Source organism: Cololabis saira, chromosome 24, assembly GCF_033807715.1.
Source record: "Cololabis saira isolate AMF1-May2022 chromosome 24, fColSai1.1, whole genome shotgun sequence".
NCBI classification, from domain to species: Eukaryota; Metazoa; Chordata; class Actinopteri; order Beloniformes; family Belonidae; genus Cololabis; species Cololabis saira.
This window is the reverse complement of record NC_084610.1, coordinates 19,293,527-19,315,550: the sequence shown is the minus strand read 5'-3', so window position 1 is coordinate 19,315,550 and position 22,024 is coordinate 19,293,527. Positions and strand designations below refer to the sequence as shown.

Sequence of the window (22,024 nt, the reverse complement as noted above, 5' to 3'; positions counted from 1 at the left end):
GTAGTTGAGGGGCTAAGGTCCCTCCAGGAAATTGGACCATTATCTTCTAATTTAGCATTACAGGATGGGATGTGTATCACTTTACCTCATTATATGTGCTTTTGGGCATGGGTGTGGCTATCAAGGTCTCTGCCAGAGGAATACTTTCCCAGACGTCTGGTGTGAGACTTTACCCAGTGTTTCATGCTCATGCAAGTAAAAGGAACAGTTCTGTTGGTGACACAGTCATCTGTTTGAATGAATGAATGAATGAAGTTTATTCAGTCATTGCAACACAAAACAACACCAAAAAAACATTGTACACAGCATTAACATTTCATACAAAACCAAAAAAATGTGTTGAACAATAATTGAAAAGGCATAGGCTGAAGCAAACTGCTTATAAAAGCCTATCCTATATTACCAACTTTCTATTTTTGGCTACCGACCTCCAGAAAACCAAAAAGAGAATAGAAAAGCAAAGAAACAACAAAAGGCAAAGAAACAATAGAAAAGCAAAGACACATTTACAGATGGTCAATTGCACTTATAAGCTTCAAAAATAGCTTTACAAACCATTTTCTTAAATACAACAAAAGAATGACATGTTTTTAAATTTATGTTGGCATCTTTCCAGAATTTAACTCCAGTAATGGAGACACGTCTCCTTTTCATACCTTTTTTAGCTTTTTGTACTGTGAAATTGCAGACACACCTAAGATTGTAATGAGTCTCCTGAATTGAAAAGAACCTCTGTATTGGGTCAGGGAGCATTTTTGATTTTGCTTTAAACATAATTTGCATGATTTTAAAATAAAACAAATCATAAAATTTAATAACATGAGAATTTAGAAAGAGTGGATCTGTGTGAGCGTAGTAATCAGCCTTATTGATCATACGTATGGCTCGTTTTTGAAGTTTTATTATTGAATTTAAGGTGGTTTTAAAGGTGGATCCCCACAATTCCACACAGTAAGATAAATAGGGAACAATCAATGAGTAGTAAATCAAATGCAAGGCCTTGGAATTCAGTATATTTCTGGATTTATACAGGATTGCGAGTGATTTTGAAATTTTCCCTTTAATATATTCAATGTGTTGTTTCCATGTTAACTTGTTTCAGGGTTTACTGGAGCAGGGAAACATCTAAGATATGCAGCACAGCGGCTCTCGAGGACCTGGAATGAAGACCACTGATTTAAACTAATTGCAACAAATCATAGTAACGTATGTAAGTTTGAGGCAAAGGGAGAAGCTCCAGGTGATGCCCGGGCGATGCTGAAGTAAAGGGAGACGCAGCAACATAATGTGTTTTCTGGCCTGTAACCTGGGAGGAGATGGTTCAAACCTCACATCCACAATCGGAAAAAGCATTTTTGGAAGCACAAAACAGTACATGTGTCTATAGGGGGAGTTGCAACTCACACACACCAACATGTCATGAACCAACTGTGATACAGATCAGACATTTTGTATGCTTGTTGACAGAACCTCCAGAACTGCTGGGCTGACTTTACATCATGGATGCTGAAATCCCAATTGTCAATATGCAACAATTTCAATAATGAAACTTTAAATTAGTTCATAATTGTATTTGCGAAGAGTCTACCGGAGTTGATGTTAATTCTCCAGTAGGGGTCGCTATAAATGTATGCCTCATATCCCAAGAAGCGTCAGAATGTAAAATCCACATTTCCTGATTCAATGGAAGGTCTCTACGGAAGAGTATTAGGGCCATGCAGGAGAAAAAATATTTGAGAGGAAGATTTTCTCACTTCGAGAAAAAAGCCGAAATGTCAAGAAAAAAGTTGAAATGTCGAGATTAATGTTGAAATACAATTTCAAGAATAAAGTCGAAATTTTGAGAATAAAGTCGAAATACAATTTGGTGAATAAAGTGGAAATGTCTCCTCTGGCCCATCAAATCCAGTTAGGAGAGCAACTGACAGCTATGCAGCAGCAGCCGTAACTAACTAACTAACTTACATCCTTGGAGTGGAACGTTAAGGGCACGTTTCTGAAGTTATGCAACTGCATATGTGTGATATGTGTTTCAAATCAATATCGTAAAGCCAATTCTTGTATTCTGAACCTTGTTGTCACCAACCTAACATAATTCAAGTAGTCAACACTAAAGCATATTCAAAAAATTTTGACTTTTTTCTTAACATTTCGACTTTTTTTCCTCGAAATTGTACTTCAACATTAATCTCGACATTTCAACTTTTTTCTCAACATTTCGACTTTTTTTTCCGAAGTGCACAATAAAAAAAAATCTTCCCCTCTCATATATTTTCTCCTGCATGGCCCTAATACTCCGTAGATCTCAGCTCATTTGAGCCTATTTGGGCTATTTCTTCCTTAAAAGTGTTTTAGCCTCCATCAATGAAAAATAAATAAAGTAAAACATGAAGACATTTTTATTTCTGCTCCCCCACTGTTCTCTCTGCTCCCCCACTGTCGTCTCTGCACCCCTTTAATCATGATGGTGCTTAAAATAGCTTTTCATGAACAGTGTCAACAAACTCTCCAGAGCTTCTGAACGTCAGCGTTATTCTTCAACAAGGACCCCGTGTCACTTTTGAAATGAGTTCATTCTGTTTAGATTTCAAAGCGTTGGCACCAAACCTGCAGTAAAATTAAACTCAGACTCTTGCTGAGTCACTGAGGTTACAGAAACCAGGGGATGATACAGTCAAATCGGATAATATATATACAGTATGTTTCTTAGATCCCATAATCAGCTGTCTGAATGATATTGGTTTAAACAGATTATGCTACACGGGAATAAGCAAGGTGAATACTCTCTAAACTCAGATCTAGATGCGTCTTTCTTCTGGTGGCAGACCTTTAAATGTGGGTGCATTCCAGGGAGCAGCAGCCCCTGCTTAATTTCTGTCATGCTAATTAAATCCCTGCGTGAGTGATATGTGGGGATAGGACTCCCTGCAAACAGAATGGAAATGAAATAGTATTAAGCAGCCAATTTGATAATCCATTTAGAAACGTCTGGAGAAATAAGGAGGATTAGTCGCAGCACCATATGGTTCAGCTGCAAGAAAACATCAAAGTTGTTATCTCCTCTTTCCTCTGAAATTCCTTCATACTGTATCTGACAAACCTCCTCCAGGCTGTCAGTCTACTGGGTTGGGATGAGTTTGTTTCCTTTTTGTGTGTTTTGATGAGGTAAAAGAGGTGATGGAATATAATCCAAACTTGTGACCTCTGCAGGAATGTATAAGGCAACTGATTTAAATCCTTAACCTCCCCAGGTTGTCCGGCCAGAACAGATGATAGAAGGCATCAGTTACACTCATGCCACTCTTTTTTATGGGTTTGGTGAGTTTATGGTTTCTACAAATGAGAAGGAAATGACAATGACTGATCAAATAAACCAGGGGTCGGCAACCCGCGGCTCTAGAGCCGCATGTGGCTCTTTAGCGCCGCCCTAGTGCCTCCTGGAGCTTTTTCAAAAATGTTTGACCTTTTTTTCTTTTTTTCTTTTCTTTTTTTTCTTTCTCTTTTTTTTCCTTTTTTTCTATTTTTCTTTTTTCTCTTCATTTTTTCTTCCCTTTTCCTTTTTTAATCTCGACATTTCAACTTTTTCCTTGACATTTTGACTTTTTTCTCAAGATTTTACTTCAACATTAATCTCAACATTTCGACTTTTTTTCTCGAAATTTAGACTTTTTTTCTCGACATTTCGACTTTTTTCTCAAAGTGCATAATGAAAAAAAAATGTTCCCCCAGTTATAACTAAAATAGATACATGAAGCATGTGTTGTCTTCATTCTAAGGCTTATACAAGACTTTTAATTTTTTGCGGCTCCAGACATATTTGTTTTTTTGTGTTTTTGGTCCAATATGGCTCTTTCAACATTTTGGGTTTTTTAGCACCGCCCTAGTGCCTCCTGGAGCTTTTTCAAAAATGTTTGACCTTTTTTTTATTTTTTTCCCCTTTTTTTTCTTTTATTCCTTTTTTTCTTCTTCCTTTTTTTTCTTCTTTTTTTTCTTCCTTTTTCCTTTTTTAATCTCGACATTTAAACTTTTTCCTCGACATTTTGACTTTTTGCTCAAGATTGTATTTCAACATTAATCTCAACATTTCGACTTTTTTCTCGACATTTCGACTTTTTTCTCGAAGTGCATAATGAAAAAAAAATGTTCCCCCAGTTATAACTAATATAGAAACATGCAGCATGTGTTATACAAGACTTTTAATTTTTTGTGGCTCCAGACATATTTGTTTTTTGTGTTTTTGGTCCAATATGGCTCTTTCAACATTTTGGGTTGCCGACCCCTGAAATAAACAATAAAGGGCATGCAATCTAACAACGCATAAATCCAATATGGACGGATTTGGAATTCCGCTCAGATTGGACCGGGACACTGGGAGTAGTCTGAAGAAACATGGCGGGGGGCTGTGTGTGTATTTTAACAAACAATGGAGTAGATCTGCTGATGTGAAATACTCCTGCTGCACACCTGACGTAGAGATCCTTGCTGTGTCGTTTAGACCGAAGTATCTCCCCCGGGAGTTTGGTCAGCTGGCTCTAGTGCTTGTTTACGTCCCTCCCTCTGGAAACGTCACACGCGCGTCAGAGGCCGTCACGGCGTGTGTCCATCAGATTGAAAACACATCACCAGACTCCCCTGTTTTCATCTTGGGGGATTTTAACAGTTGTAGGCTAGACAAAACTCTTTCAACATATCAGCAGTATGTTACTTGCCCCACCAGAGGTGATAAAACAATTGATCTCTGCTACGGTAATGTAAAGAATGCATATAAAGCGTACAAAAAACCCCCACTTAGTACCGCTGATCATAACGTTGTACATCTTATGCCTGCATATCGCACAAAATTGCAAAGAGAGGGCGTGGCTAAGAAGACTGTGAAAAATTGGGATGGAAACGTGGCTGAAACACTTCAAGGCTGCTTTGATTGCACAGACTGGGACCTGTTAATTAGTGGGAATAGTCTTGAGGAAGCGACTGAGGTGGTTTCTCACTACATTACCTTCTGTGAGGAAATAATTGTCCCAACCAAAATTGTAAAAGTATTCCCTAATAATAAGCCGTGGATCACAAAAGCCTTGAAAACCACTCTAAATGAAAAGAAAATAGCATTCATCTCAGGAAACAGGACTGAGTCAAAAATTATTCAAAATAAATTGAACAAACAAATAAAATCTGCCAAGAGAGCTTACAAGGATAAAGTTGAGAAGCTTTTTCTTGAAGGCAAAGCCAGGGATGCCTGGGCAGGCGTGAAAACACTGGCAGGCCTTCCCAACAGAAATCCTACCACATCACACCACAAGGATGGGGAAAAAGACAATGTCGAAATGGCAGAGAGTCTGAATCAGTTTTTCTGTAGATTCGACCAGTTGGACTACTCACAGGAGCGGCAGGAGCTAATAACTGAACTCACTCCACTGACTCTCTCCAATGGAAACCTGGAGCTGCAGCAGGCGGATGTTGAAAAGGTTTTTAGAAAGATTAAGACAAATAAAGCACCAGGACCTGATCAGATCAGTGGACGCTTGCTGAAAGTCTGCTGCAGTCAGCTGTCTGGTGTTTTCTGCTCTCTCTTTAACCGCTCCCTGGCCGAACACTCTGTCCCATCACTCTGGAAATCTGCCATTGTCTGTCCAGTAGCCAAAAAGACCAATCCAACTTGTAATAATGATTATCGACCTGTGGCATTAACATCACTGGTTATGAAGAGCTTGGAGAAGCTTGTTCTTTCTCAGCTTCAGGAAGAGCTCAGTATGCGTGCTGACCCTCTTCAGTTTGCCTACAAGCGGCACAGGGGTGTGGATGATGCTGTTCTCACCTTGCTGCATGGAACTTTCACTCATCTGGAGAAGCCCAAGTCCTTAATCAGACTGGTCTTTGTGGATTTTTCTAGTGCATTCAATACCGTGCAACCCCACTTGATGGGCAGGAAACTGTTGCAACTGGACACCAATCCACATCTGATCCTCTGGGTCCTCTCATTTTTAACAGACAGACATCAAAGGGTTCGGGTCAATGGTCACCTCAGCTCATCAAAGTTACTTTCCACAGGAGCCCCTCAGGGTTCTGTTATCTCACCGGTACTTTACACTCTATACACAAATGACTGTAGGAGTACGAGCCCTGGTATAACATACATGAAATACTCTGATGATACTGTTATTGTGGACACTACCAACTCAGAGGGTCAGCTGCAGGCTGAGATGAACATTTTTACAGAGTGGTGCAGGCAGAACTGTCTGGACCTCAACATTACTAAAACTAAGGAACTGGTTGTTGACTTTCGGAGAGGTCCATCCAGCATCCCCACTCTGTCTGTCAACAATCAGCCTATAGAGAGGGTTGACTCATATAGGTATTTGGGGACAGTAATCGACCACAAGCTCAACTTCCAACCTAACACTCAATCCATTTTTTCAAAGTGCCAGCAACGCCTCTTTTTTCTTAGGAAACTCCGTAAACTTCAAGTCCACCAATCAGTTCTGACAGCATTTTATAAGTGTTTTATTGAATCAGTTTTAACCTTCAACATAACAGCTTGGTTCGGATCCTTATCTAACATTCACCGTAATCCATTAAATAAAATTATTACATTGAGCAGCAAAATCATTGGACAGAATCAGGAATCACTGATCAGCATCTATAACAGAAGGACTAAACGAAAGGGACAACAAATAGCCTCAGACATCACACACTCACTCTACAGTCAGTATAAGCTCCTCCCTTCAGGTCACAGATACAGATCACTACAATTCAGGACAAACAGAGCCATGTCAAGCTTCGTGCCCTCATCAATCAGACTCATAAACAGCTGATCTTACCTATTCACTTTTTTACCCGCTTTTATACATATTTTTTAAAAATCATTGTATTTATCACGCACTTAACGGGGGACTTATATTTTTTTATCTCTCTCTCTCTCGTATTTTATCTATGCTATGGTTTACAGCATCTAAGTCCAGCAGTATTTGTGATTGCCCAATGTATGTTGCTTTATTGATTGTTTGGTTTGTTTCTGTACTGTCCTGTTGCATATGTTATCTGTACACACAATGATGCTGATGCTTTTCCACAAATGAAGTTCCTAACGGATAAATAAAGTTATTTATTATTATTATTATTATTATTATTATTATATAAATAAAATGGAATAAACCAAGATGGTGTAAGAATTATCAAAATGGCAGTCTCTTAACCACAACAGTGAATTAGAAAGAAAATACAATTATTATGGTCAATTCTTGCCAAATGCAATAGTTGCCCTGAACAAGTGGATATGGAGAAGTAATAGGCAGTTTCAGAATTCCGACGGTCCCTAAATATATCAATGGCAAATCATGAAACCAGCTAAATTAGATGCAATTAAGAACAATTACCCATTCACAGTGGTACTAATAATTAATGTTACGTCGAAAACACTCGGAATTGAAACGGATAAAACACCCATGAAGTATATTATTTTGATAAAGAACTCACTACACTTTATCACAACTAGCTAAACAATGAAATACTACCACTACTACTACTGTCATTTAGCAGATGCTTTTATCCAAAGCGTCTTACATCTGAGAGAAGATAAGATAAGAGATAAGATAATCCTTTATTTTCTCCATCAGTGGGGAAACTTATTTTGTTGGCAGCAGTACACTTAACACACACATGCAGGGGAGGGGTAAAAAGAGAAACAGGAACAGAAACAGGATCAGGCTGGAAAAGCGAGGCATAAACACTCGACAATCTGGCAAACTAGAAGGTGGAAATGGGCCGGTATATGAGGGGAACTGCTGATGAGGGAAACCAGGTGTGGAGCTGGGTGGGGAAGCACAGGTGAAGGGAATGAGTGGATCTCTGGCTGATTAGGGTGGCAGGATCTGGGAAGACAGGGGAGTGAGTTAAACAGTAAAAAAAAACCTATCCTACACTGTGAAACTGTGACAAAGACGGCCCGAGTCAAGAAACCTTGCACTCTTCACAGAAAAGTTGAAAACAATCGATGCTCCAAGCCTTGATTGGTCTTGTTGGTTCCCCCTCTGGTTCTGTGTCTGTGCATCTCACCAGAGGCTGTATGGAGCCAAATCAAGGCCAAAAGTTTTGCTAATTTGAAAATAAAATTTGAACCTGAAAATTCTTTTTTACAGTTTCAATTTTATTTTTTTTCAGTATCAGATCTTTTTTTCAGTTTCAAATCTTTTTATTTCAGTTTCACGTCTTTTTTTTTCAGTTTCAAATTTTTTTATTTCAGTTTCAAATCTTTTTTTCCAGTTTCAAATCTTTTTTTTCAGTTTCACGTCTTTTTTTTTTCAGTTTCAAATTTTTTCTCTCAGTTGATGCCACGCCCCCCACGCCAGATTGGGGCCAAAAGTCTGAACCTGAGAAAAACATTTGAAACTGAAAAAAAATAAATTTGAAACTGAGAAAAAAGAAGTGAAACTGAAAAAAAAGATGTGAAACTGAAAAAAAAAGATTTGAAACTGAAATAAAAGGATTTGAAACTGAAAAAAAGATCTGATACTGAAAAAAATAAAATTGAAACTGTAAAAAAGAATTTTCAGGTTCAAATTTTATTTTCAAATTAGCAAAACTTTTGGCCTTGGTTTGGCTCCATAAGGCTGGACCATACCTACATGTTCAGAGAGGGTACAAATACTTAAAGGATATATTTCCAAAAGAAGCACGGCACCTGTTGTCTGAGTAAACCTCCAGTCAGCTCATGAAACGGTTCATCTCAACTCCACAATGATTATTGTGCAGGACCTAAAAAATCTGCACTGAGAAGCAGTTTTATTTATACATACACAGTTTCCCAGTGTTTAAAAAAAACAGTTTCCACCTCTTCGTATGAAATGAAATGTTTGGAAATTAAAAGACAAACAAATGCAAATTGTTTCTGAAAAAGAAATGATATACTTTATGTATTTTACAGAAGTCGACTTCTGGAGTGGATCAAAGACACACTTCTTCAAATTTGATGAAATGTTTGCTCCACTTCAAATGTTGGTTACTATGCATAAATATACATGTTGCTGTGTGTTGCTCTGCTGCTCTGCTCGGGGGAAACGCTCCAGGGACATACGACTTGGTGAGGAATAATCGTAGCAATGACAAAGTTGTTTACAATCAGCAGCTTTCAAAGGCAACAAAAACCCAGATTGAGACTCCAAGTCTCAGATGCGCTGATGAGACGTTGTGGATCTAATCAGGACCGAGAGAAAGCCCCAATTCTAGATGAAAATTATCAAACTACAGAAGGCTGAATATGAAAAGGATGTAGTAGTTTCAGCCGTAGACTTCAGATCTCCTCCCTGGACGTCTTGCACATGTCGGAGCTTCTGTTTCGTTCTGCTCATCTCAGCGCTTCAACACTTGGCAGCTTCAAATTAAAGTGAATCTGACTTTTGCATGGCGTCTTGTTAGTGGAGGTGAGCATAACACACACTTCACACTTTACTGCTGGCCTTGGCCCATCTGTTGCTGCGGCAACACGCTAACAGAAGCAGGCGGAAGGGAGAGGTGGTTTCCACGGTAATCTATGGATGGAAACCAACAACCTAACAAACCCCCTCCATCACTGATCACCTCTGACTTAGGGATGGAGATACTGTACAGCACAGACTCAGAACCCCTCTTGATTTCCCACAATGACACAGCAAAATACATACACAGTGAGTCATGTTTTCCCCCTCCATCATCTATTATTCCAACCACAGCACTGGCCCTTTATCCCATCGTTGCTTTTTCTCCATCAAAAATCTTTTACCCCCTTCACTTATCTTTCCTCTTTCATCCCATCTCCCCTCTCCTCATGCTTCACCCAGCAGGCTGCAGATGCTGCTTAATGGACGCATAACGGAGCGGAACCGCCTCGTGAATAATTCTGCAGGCACAAGGTGAACGGTAGGACAACTCCATTTATGGACACTCGGGAAGGTAGGCAAGCACACACGCACCTCTAGCTACCCACATTTTATGACCATGAATAACATTTTTATTAAAAACAAAACTATTAAATGTCTCTTTTAAAAAGGTTTATGGCTACATTTCAATGAGTGAGTGATGACATTCAGCAGAAATACAGTGCAGGAATCAGAGTGGAGGTTCCACAGAGGTCTTCTGAGGACAAGGTTATAACTAAAACGATTTTTCTTTATTCTTATAGTGAAAACATATCACATCTAAAAATTAACCCTAATGAACTACAAATATAAGCTCTATGATTGTAGAAATATAGGTTAAGATTGTTTAAGGAAAAACTCTGAATCGCGTAACTATTTGATAATTATGAAAGTTAAAAGCCATAAAAGGGATGGATGTGGACCCCACGAGAGGTCCCCGTTCTTCCAAGCCCACTTGTTTCTGTCATGGTTCGGTTTAGTTAGGACCCAAGTGCAGGAGAGCAGGAGCCAGGAGTTGCAACAAAAAAGGATTTATTCCACCAAAAAACAAGAACTAAAAGCGCTGCTTAGCAGGATCTAAAAAGGCAGACCAAAAACCAGAACTTAAACAGGATCAAACTTGACATGCCACATGGAGGGAGGAAACAGTACGGACCGACAGGGGACAAAGGAATGACAAGACAAGATATACTGAGGGGATAACGAGACATGACGAGACACAGGTGCAGACATAATCAGGGCAGATGGGACACAGGCGGGGCAAGACAGAAAGTGAAGGCTGGGGGGGAATGTCAAACCTTGACAGTTTCACTGTATTGAACTGTGTCCATCTGGCCATCTTCTTACCAGAGTCGGGTAGCGGCGGCAGCATCCACACTTCGCTCTCCCCGACCAATTCGTCCAGCTCATATGGGGCTCATCTAGCATCTTTTTTAAACTTTAAACCTGCAGCTGTTTAAAAGTAGAGAACGAGTTGAGTCCAGAGTCTCGCCCTGCTTCGGTCCGTCGATGAAGAAGGTGGTGATTTCACCAGTCGGCCTAATCTCTTACCCTCACCTGTGGTTACGAGCTGTGGGGAGTGACCAAAAGAATGGGATCTCAGGGTGCTTTCACACCTGTCCCGTTTGGATCAGTTGTTCCGAAACAGGGAGCGTTTCCCCCTAAAGATCGGTTTGTTTGGTATATGTGAACACAGCAATCGCGCTCGGATGCGGGACAAAACAAGCGAGCCGAGATCTCCTAGGAAAGGTGGTCTCGGCTCACTGCCATTCCAGACTGCATTCCGACACAGCAACCGATTAACCACCACAGAATCACACAGAAACTAGCCACACTTGCTTACGACGCTCCATCCAGCGCATGGCATTTGTTAACAGCTTTGAACCGCTACAGACGGTTGCCTTGTGAACACAAACGCCACAAACGAAAAACGAAACAACTGTATCGATTTAGCCCCTGAATCGGTACAAAACAAACGGGCCACAGGTCTGAAAGCACCCTTAGATACAAGTGGCGGAAATGAGTTTCCTCCAAAAGGTTTGTGGACACCCCCCTTAAGCCGAGGACACACGCTCGCCCGCTGTCGGCCGACTGCTGTGTCGCCTCACGTCGCCTGTGTCGGGCTGGGTCGGGCACAAAAAAGAAGCACTAGACACACCACAAAGACGACACCCAACAGCCGACTAGCACGTACGTTCTGCGCAGTCTGCGTTTCAATTTGCTGCAATGTTTTCTGAGAAGAGCCGCCGGTCCGGGGACCAGCAGCAGCTCAGATTGCCAGGTCAACCTGCGCCGTCGTCCCGGGGAGTAACCTGCAGCTCTGTGGAGAATTACCCCTGGTTGAAATAAATCATTTAGGAAGATAAATGTTGGTTTAATAGATGAAATCTAACAGTTGTAGCTACGCCTGTTAAGAAATTTGCTCCGAAAATTTCGGGATTTCTGCCTGCCGGCTCGGGGGCTGATTTATGGTTCCGCGTTAAATCGACGCAGAGCCTACGGCGTAGGGTACATCGTACGGCGCGCGTCGCCGCGTAACCTACGCCGTAGGCTCTGCGTTGGTGTAACGCAGAACCATAAATCAGCCTTTATTCTGGCGAGGTTTGAAAAACCTTCGCAACAACGGGAAAGCGAGTGATTATATACATTCACTGAGTGAATATTATGAAAGTAAAATATATATTTCTCGCTAGAAATGTAATCAAAACGCATTTTTATGCAGAAACTAACTCAAAATTTTGATTTTATTCACTAAAAAATAGGAAATGTCCGCCATGTTTTTTTTTTTTATTCAGTCCGCAAATGACGACCAAAAGCATTCTGGGAAATTCTGGGAACAGCCAATCAGAGTGAGCTGTTTGACCGACCGCCGATGCCGATTCGACATGTCGAATCGGCTGAAAAGCTCCCGACGGGCGCCCGACCTGTCGCGACGTGTGGGACACACCGGGAAAACTAGGCCGACAGACGCGCACCGACGCTCATTGACGGCCCGACGGCCGAAAGTCGGCTTGGTGTGTCAGGGCCTTTAGAGATGGGGGGAGAAGTTCAGTCATACCTGCTGAGGTCTTTGGGGCACGTCCCACGTGGAGTAGACCCCCGGAAGGCCCAGGACACCCTGGCCTGGGGACACCAAGTGGAGAAATCTTGTGTATATACATCTACTGATGTCATCTGCATGAAGTTTAATAAAAATAATTCTTGGCTGCTAATGTCTTGATTATCTAGTCCATCTGAAAGGCGATCTGCCCTCTGGATAACCTCTAAAGGTTGACAAAGCTTCATTTATTACACCAGATTCTAGGGCTGGGTGAATATTTTAAAGTCCTGATGGGTTATTTAAAAAAAACTTTGTACGTCCATGAGCCAGCAGCTGCTGGAAGTGAAACTGATTCATGGCCCAAGTCTCTCAGCCGTCAAAGAGAGGCGAACAAAACAAAGTAGATAAGGCTTTAATTGAAGTAGACTAATATTCATTACCACTGACTGCTCAACACATGCCTGATATCTTCTAAATGTGTACAAACTCAAATAGGACTAATAAGGTAAACCTCTATAATGGAAAAATAACAATGTATTCTACATTTCGGACACATGGTAATTCTTTATATGATCCATTTTGATTCCAGACTTGTACTTTGAATGAACTCACTGTCTGAGTCTTGGAAATGCAATCATCTTAATTTTATGCTCTTAGTTTGTTGTTTAACTTTATCTGAATCCAGGAAGGAACCACTGATCACCTGTCCATTGTAATTTCTTTCCTGACTGTTTACAGACTTACAGACACCACACCTATAGATTATTATACATTTACTTACACAATCTTTGTCTATAAAACACACCTACACTGGAGCAAACCATCAGGGTGCAATTATACTTTGTTGTGATTGTATGCTGATCCCTTGCAAGGTTTTCATTAAATGACATAAAGACCATTTGGTTATTTTGTCCGTCTTTATTTTTAGATTGTCACCACAGTTCTTTATAATAAAAGCTACAACGTGTGGAATAAAGTAGAGGAATGAAACCAGACGAGCTCAAAGAAATGTATACATGAAGAGTTATACAGAGTGCATGCTCATTCAAATACGTGACTCGTGTGGAACAACATGTCTGACGATGAGACATTACATTTATAACATTACTTAAGGGCTCATTCCACCCATTAAAAAAAAGCACATTCAAAAGTTTAGGGCAATGCTTGGAGAAGATTTTGGGGGGAGATGCTTTAATTAGCTTGCCACAAGGTAGGCTAAACACATCTTTGCATCAGAAGAGAACGAGCTAATTAGAGCTGCTAATGAGAAACACTAACATAGCTAATGAAGCAGAAAAACAGAAAAAAGTTAAAACCCATCACCATTAGAGAAGCAATGTTTTCGTCTGAATTATGATTCGACCTGGAAACACAGAGGTACTGAAGACATTTTATTGTTGTTTTGAGAGGAGATGAGTGGGCCGGAGGACGGATGGAGGTTTCTCTACTCAGTTACGAGGACGTTCTTCAGAGGGACCAGACAGCCGGCTGATCCTGGAGGAGGGGGAGTCATGAGGGGTGTTTCCTCTCACCTCATACGTCCACTGCATGTCTGCTGCCTGCAGGAAAATAATCAACGTTGGTCACCTGTGGGCTTCTGTATGGAAAGATGGGATGGGCGGTATGGACTAAAAAATGTATCACAATAATTTCTGGCATTTATCCCGATAACGATAAAAATGACGATAAAAAAATACCAATTCAACTCCACCTTTTTAACTATAAATCTATCACCACATTCAGTCTTTGGAGCCCCCAAAACACTGCAAAAGAATACTAAATGCTACTAAACGTCATCAATGGGAATCTTTCTTTCTTTCTTTCTTTCTTTCTTTCTTTCTTTCTTTCTTTCTTTCTTTCTTTCTTTCTAGCTCAGGGGTCGGCAACCCACGGCTCTTTAGCCGCATGCGGCTCTTTAGCGCCGCCCTAGTGGCTCCTGGAGCTTTTTTTAAAAATTGTTTGACCTTTTTTTTCCTTTTTTTCTTCTTTTTTTCTCTTTTTCTCCTTTTTTCTCTTTTTCCTCTTTTTTTTCTTCTTTTTCTGCTTCTTTTTTTCTTTTTTCCTTTTTTGTCTCTTTTTTCTTCCTTTTTCCTTTCCTTTTTAATCTCGACATTTCGACTTTTTTCTCGAAATTTTGATTTTTTTCTCAACATTTCGACTTTTTTCCCCCAGTAATAACTAATATAGATACATGCAGCATGTGTTATACAAGACTTTTTATTTTTTTGCGGCTCCAGACATATTTGTATTTTGTGTTTTCCTTCCTTCCTTCCTTCCTTCCTTCCTTCCTTCCTTCCTTCCTTCCTTCCTTCCTTCCTTCCTTCCTTCCTTCCTTCCTTCCTTCCTTCCTTCCTTCCTTCCTTCCTTCCTTCCTTCCTTCCTTCCTTCCTTCCTTCCTTCCTTCCTTCCTTCCTTCCTTCCTTCCTTCCTTCCTTCCTTCCTTCCTTCACACATACGTTGTACGTCGATTTAACGCAGAACCATAAATCAGCTTCATGCAAAAACGTCATCAACGGGAATTTATCGTTTTTACCGCGGGATGACAAATTCTTACCGTGGGGAATTTTTTTGACGGTATATCGCTAACGGTAAAATATCTCCCATTCCTAATGGAAAGGTTCCCATAATTATGTAAACTAGTGAGTCACAAGAAAACGATTGCTCAGTCGTTCCTCTGGACTGGTACGTTATCTCAATGATTGGTATTATAGTTTACAGCTCTTTTTATAGGGCTCTAGGATTTCCATCTTTTAACATTTTAATTTTTTAACATTTTAAGACCCACTGATTCAAGGTTTGAGTTTAGTTTGGCACATACATAAACTCTTATTTATTAAAATAAATAATGACAAAGAACGTGTAACATGTCGCTGCTCATCTACATGATTTTCTTTTATTCTTTCTTTATATGTAAAGAACTTGGAGTTGAATACTTTCTTTTCACACGACTGTATCAACGTAATAAATGCACTGGATGGGGTTGTGTTGCCTCATGCCTTTGATGTGGTTTCAGCTGCTCTAATGTCTCAGCAGAAACATTTCAGAAGGGAGGTAGATCTGACAGCTGGGCTGGGACACAGTCGCTCGCTCTTTGCTTTAAGTTCCTTTATTTTCACACTTGACTGGATTCTCTAAGTGCTCTTGTGCCTAAATTAAAATAACTTGTCAACTCTGCAGAAGCTGGCAAAAAAAAAAAAAAAAAGCAGACGTGTATTTTTAGTGCTTTAAGTGGCTGACCATTATTTCTTATATAATTTGACGCAAACACAGACGTCGGCCTGCGATGCATCCGGCTGCAGTGCAGCTAAAACACAACCACAAGATTCAGACTTTGTCCATAGACTCCCACGACAAAAGCCTCGGCATCCCCTCTAAAGGTATCATGCCAACACTTAACGGCTATTAACAGGCATTGTGGCATAGAATTGTCAAATTGGTTTAATTCACTGTACGAATTGTTACAGATTACTTTTGTAATACTTTATTTGACCCGGTCTTTGTACGTTTTGACCGTATAGAAACGTAATTCTTGCCATTGTAAGAATAAGATGTTGTCCTGCTGTACTCTACTGCCCTTACTGTCACAGGGCGTGGTGTTGAGGACCCAAACGCAAGGAGAGAGAGGGAGGCTGGAGGCAGGAGTTCTCAAAAAACAGAAGGATTTATTCCACAAAAAAGTCAAACTAAAATGCTGCAGAGCAGGATCAAAAACAACTCACGTATACAGGGATCGAAAACCAGGAGTACATGGAGGGAACAAACAGTACGGACCGACAGGCAACAAAGGAATGACAAGACCAGATATACACAGGGGATAACGAGACACGACGAGACACAGGTGCAGACACAATCAGGGCAAAGGGGAAACAGGAGGGACAGAACTAAAACTCAAACTGGGGGGAAGTGTCAAACCCTGACAGTACCCCCCCCTCAAGGGACAGATCCCAGATGTCCCAACAGTCCACACCCAGGGCGGGCAGAGGGGGCCCAGGCCCCACACGGCCAAAGTTCTGGGGGCCGTCCTCGGGACTGAGCAGACCAGCGAGAGCGTTCCGGGGGCCGTCCTCGAGGCCGGGCAGACCGGCGAGAGAGTTCCGGAGGACGCCGACGGGGCCGGGCCAACCGGAGAGTCATTTTGGGGGCCCAACACCGGAACCAGACTCGGGGCCAGGCACACCGGCCAGAGGGCCGTTTTCGGGGCTGGGCAGATCCATCCGGGACCGCCTCAGGAACCGAGATGGGCGGCGGGACCGCCTCAGGAACAGAGGCAGACAGGATGCGGGGAGCCGGAACAGGGGCAGACAGGATGCGGGGCGCCGGAACAGGGGCAGACAGGATGCGGGGCGCCGGAACAGGGGCAGACAGGATGCGGGGCGCCGGAACAGGGGCAGACAGGATGCGGGGCGCCGGAACAGGGGCAGACAGGATGCGGGGCGCCGGAACAGGGGCAGACAGGCTGCGGGGCGCCGGAACAGGGGCAGACAGGCTGCGGGGCGCCGGAACAGGGGCAGACAGGCTGCGGGGCGCCGGAACAGGGGCAGACAGGCTGCGGGGCGCCGGAACAGGGGCAGACAGGCTGCGGGGCGCCGGAACAGGGGCAGACAGGCTGCGGGGCGCCGGAACAGGGGCAGACAGGATGCGGGGTGCCGGAACAGGGGCAGACAGGATGCGGGGAGCCGGCGTCGGGGGGCAGAGGATCCCCGGAGCTGCCCGAGTGGGGACCCGGGTCCGAGGCGCAGACTGTGGGGGGTCCGGGACCATCACCGGAGCAGGGGCCGATGCACTCTCTCCTGCTGGGTCCATGCTGGTCGGTCCGTTCTGTCACAGGGCGTGGTGTTGAGGACCCAAACGCAAGGAGAGAGAGGGAGGCTGGAGGCAGGAGTTCTCAAAAAACAGAAGGATTTATTCCACAAAAAAGTCAAACTAAAATGCTGCAGAGCAGGATCAAAAACAACTCACGTATAAAACAACTCACGTATACAGGGATCGAAAACCAGGAGTACATGGAGGGAACAAACAGTACGGACCGACAGGCAACAAAGGAATGACAAGACCAGATATACACAGGGGATAACGAGACACGACGAGACACAGGTGCAGACACAATCAGGGCAAAGGGGAAACAGGAGGGACAGAACTAAAACTCAAACTGGGGGGAAGTGTCAAACCCTGACACTTACTTTTTAACAACTTGTGCTTTTTATTATTTTACCTCTTTTCTTATAATTTTATTTGATTTTATTTGTTATTTACGATTTAATTGTGTCTTGCTGCTTTTAATGTTGATGTAAAGCACTTTGAATTACCTTGTGTTGAATTGTGCTATACAAATAAACTTTCCTTGCCTTACAGTTTTACCGTGCGTAAAAATTACGTTATATATCATTTATGCTGGGGGAATCAGTTTTTTATCTAGTGTAAAAAAAAAACGAATAGATCAGTTTGATATGGAAACAAGGTGTGTGTGTGAGTGTGTGTGTGTGTGTGTGTGTGTGTGTGTGTGTGTGTGTGTGTGTGTGTGTGTGTGTGTGTATGTGTATGTGTATGTGTATGTGTATGTGTATGTGTGTGTGTGTGTGTGTGTGATCTGAATTAGCATTCAGAAAACAAATCCAGTACCTGGACGGCCAGTCTGGCTGTGCGTCTGCTGCAGCTGGCGGTGGGTGTGAAGGTCACCGTGATGGGAACTCCAGGTGTCCCAGCAGGAGGTAACGTCCCTGAGGTCGGAGTAACCGTGAACTCACTGCTGCTGCCTGGCAGGAACGCTGTCGTGAATGGCTTTGACTTCCTGGAACCAACAAAAACGTATAAACACAGCAGACGTGCATGACAAATATTATAAAGTAATGGTTTGATTCCACTGAACAAATTCCAGTTTCAGTGTCCGCGATCACAAGTCCTCGTTGCAAAACTATCCATACCCTGGGTGGGAGAGGAAGTACAATTCTAACTATTATGATAACTAAATTACTATGGAATTACATAGGCACTGAGTCCTTTCTTCCTGGTGCTATTGCTTTTGGATCTTATTTGATTGACAACTTCTTTATCACTAATTACCACCATTTTCTCTATACTTGTGTGATTTTCAAGCTGATGACACTTGATCTAAATCAGGACAGGATGTTAAATTCCCCATGTGTGAAAATCTGTGAACATTTAATTCAAGTTTGTAACTTTTTGTACATTTATTTGTACATTTGACCTCAAAACAAAATATAAAGTAAGTAAATGTAGCCTGATAATATGATTATTATTATTATTATTATTATTATTATTATTATTATTATTATTATTATTATTATTATTATTAATAATAATAGTAATAATAATAACTGAGTAATTATTCATAGTTAAAAACAACTATTTTTGCAATATCTAAGCAGTTTCTTCACATTACATCTCAAATCTGAATATGGCATTGAATTGCCCATGTAGGAAAACTTACAAAAGTACATTTAATTCATGTTTGTACCTTGTTTAGTCAAAAAGATATACTGAAAAATAGATTTCAGCCTGGCGGTGGCGGCCATGTTGGATTTCTCAATTTTGAGGCATTTTGGGACATTTTTGAGCTTCATATACACCAAATTTGGATTCAGCATCCCTTAATACCCCTAGCAATGTTGTATATTATAAATATTCACAAAATGCCTTCAGCACTTTAAATAAGCACATTTTCAGAAATTCTGCCTAGACTAATAGGCAAAAAAACAATAAAAACTAAATACTGGCTGGATATGCCCTGTAAGGTTTGATATTTATATTGATCAGTAGGTATTTAAACTGTATTTGCATCAGCAAGTTGGGAACGTTACACGAGGAAAGCAAGAGAACAATGACAGAACAAGTAAAACAAATAAGGAATAATTTGTATTCCATTATGAGACAACTTGGATGGAAAAAAAGCAAATAAAACAATCAAGTGAAAACCCATCCACACACCTGGTGGTGCTGGTTAGATGGAAACACACAGCTGAATTCTGGCCCAGCTTGGTTGTTTTAATCAGGATGACGTCATCCACTTGAGGCTTTGTTGCAATGAGAACGATGGGAAACTCCCACTTATGTCCAGACGCAGACGTCACTGCTATGATGTTGGAGCGCCTGCACGTACACACAAACACATTTAAAATATTGAACACATCGATACATACCTAATAGGTCAAATCTGTTGCTTTACTATATTCAGCAGCATCCTCCTCAGGACTCATTAGGGGTGTAACGATACACTAATCTCACCATACGGTGCACGATATTGAGGTCACGATACGATATTATGGCAGTATTTTTTTAACAACCTTGAATGAGGAACATATCACTGGAAGAAGTCTTTTATTTGAAAGACACAAAATCCAAAAGAATGCTGTGAGTTTGCCCTGTTGTTACAGTTTGTCATGCTTTATAACTGTTTAAGTTTTAAAGAGAAAGCCAGGCCAACCATTTTCCACAAACTGAACTAAAAGTAAATGTCAAGTTTGCATTATGCATCTTCAGTTTCATACAAGTACAAATATTTTGCCACAAACTGAATAGTTTCTCTCATGTATGATTTGACTTTTTTCTTTTCCAGAAATTTAACAACTAAAATTAAATAAATAAATAAAAGTAAATAAATAAACTATGAAAAGTCCCAAACTCCAAAGTCAACATGTCTGTTATTTATCTTCTGCAAAGCTAAGTGCTTCACATGCTCCAGCCTGAGGCCGTAATGAACCCCGTTATCGTTTCATCCCTCACACCTTTGGGGACGACACAATCTTTACATCATAAAAAAGATTGATTCATGCTCACCTTATAAATAAAAGTTCGGAGCTCAAAACCCCCAAGAGTCCCGTGATCGGGACCGCAAACGGTAGTTTCTTCTGAGCATAGTAAGATTTTGGTCTGCGGGTCGAGGCGCGGTCGTCACGTGATCCAGCTGCACCAATACGATGTTACTAGTAAACAATATATTAATATTAATAACCCATGACACGTATCGTGACGTTTTTGTATTGCGAAATTTCGTGGCACGATATATTGTTACACCCCTAGGACTCATCTAACTTCTACTAATGACTATAGCCCTAATATCTCACATCAGGGAAGTCCTGCAAAGACTTTTATTGGATCAACTGAATAAGCAAACAAGAAGGTTCCAGGACCCACTGCAGTTTTCTCATCGTCAATCATACAGCTGCTTCAACAAACCCACAGTCATCCGGACCAAGCCAGCAGGCATTGAACACAACTCTGCCTGTATTACGACATAAACTCCTGAAAACACTGCTGGGTGCCTCCACAATCACCTGGATTACTGATTACCTGACAGACAGACCAGAGTCTGTGAGACTGGATGGTTGTGTATCTGAGCAGGTGGTCAGCAGCACAGGAGTACCACAGGGTACTGTATTCTCACCATTCCTATTCATGCTGTAAACCTCAGACGTACAGTACGAGGCGGAGTCTTGTCATCTGCAGAAATACTCAGATAACTCCGCACTTGTGGGGTGTATCAGTAGGGGAACAATCTTTTCATTTTGAATGTGAACAAGACAAAGGAGATTATTATGGATTTCAGGAGAAACAGAGTTAAGTTGAATAGTTTCCCCATCAAAGGATAAGAAGTGGAGGTGGTGAAAGGCTATAAATACCCCGGTGTTCATCTGAACAACAGAGAGATACAGATACAGACTTTACTTTAAAGTACTTTACTAAGTATAGGTCCTTCAGTGTTTGCACCGAGATGCAGAGCCGTCTGGGAGATTTGCGAGGCCCTGTGCGATATGGCTGGGGGGGGCCCTCTCTATTTTGGGTTTTTCGGGTCGGATCGGGTGTCTATATGCGCAATTTTAACTCTCCAATTAGCAAAATACTGGATACCTTCCCCTGCCTCATCATCATGTCTTACCTCGACGCGGGGCCCCATGGCTGCTTGAGACCCGGTCGGATTGGTGATTTTTGTAACAAATTTATCAAACGTGCCTTTCAGAGAGGCATTAAACTCTTCCATTTTCTTTAGTTTTTTTCTTTTTTCAGCCCCTGATGGAAATTTCCTGAATCTGTCTCGTTCTCTTGACATTGTGTGACAGTTTGTTCCAACTCCACCCGTCTGGATCAGAGCAGCTTGTGTCTGCGCTTGGTCTGACGCAGTTGTATTGAATAACAGACACGCGCATCATTGCACATATATTTATTGATATGCACAGACTAGTACACATTTTGGTCTGCAATGGAACGTGACTGTTGATATTTATAAGGGAAAAAACAAAAAAAAAAACAAAAAAAAAAAATGTGAAAACCGGCCCATAGCGCGAGGCCCATAGCGCGAGGCCCCGTGCGGTCGCACGGTTCGCACACCCCTTGCGGCGGCCCTGCCGAGATGAATATCTTTTATAAGTCTGTTTTGGAGAGTTCAGTCACATCTGCAGTCATCTGCTGGGGAGCATCATCAGAAACAGACTTTAGGAAACTGAACAAACTGATAAAGTAGGCTGTCTCTATTCTGGAGTCTCTGGAGCTGATTGTGAAAAGGAGGATACTTCATCAGATGATGAAAATCATGGGCAACCCTGAGTCGTCTCACGACACAGTGATTCAAGTGTGTTCAGTTAGA

At 41.6% G+C, this 22,024-nt stretch overlaps 1 protein-coding gene across 1 annotated transcript in view; it reads right to left on the bottom strand.

The window, feature by feature from the left end:
- Positions 1-13,794: 13,794 nt before the first annotated feature.
- Positions 13,795-22,024, bottom strand: part of LOC133424839 (cilia and flagella-associated protein 47-like) — an 87,696-nt gene continuing 79,466 nt past the window's right edge. The window contains 3 exon segments of the mRNA XM_061715374.1: positions 13,795-13,985; positions 18,046-18,214; positions 19,372-19,533. Coding sequence (XP_061571358.1) covers positions 13,875-13,985; positions 18,046-18,214; positions 19,372-19,533 — 442 coding nt within the window. The 3' untranslated portion in view covers positions 13,795-13,874.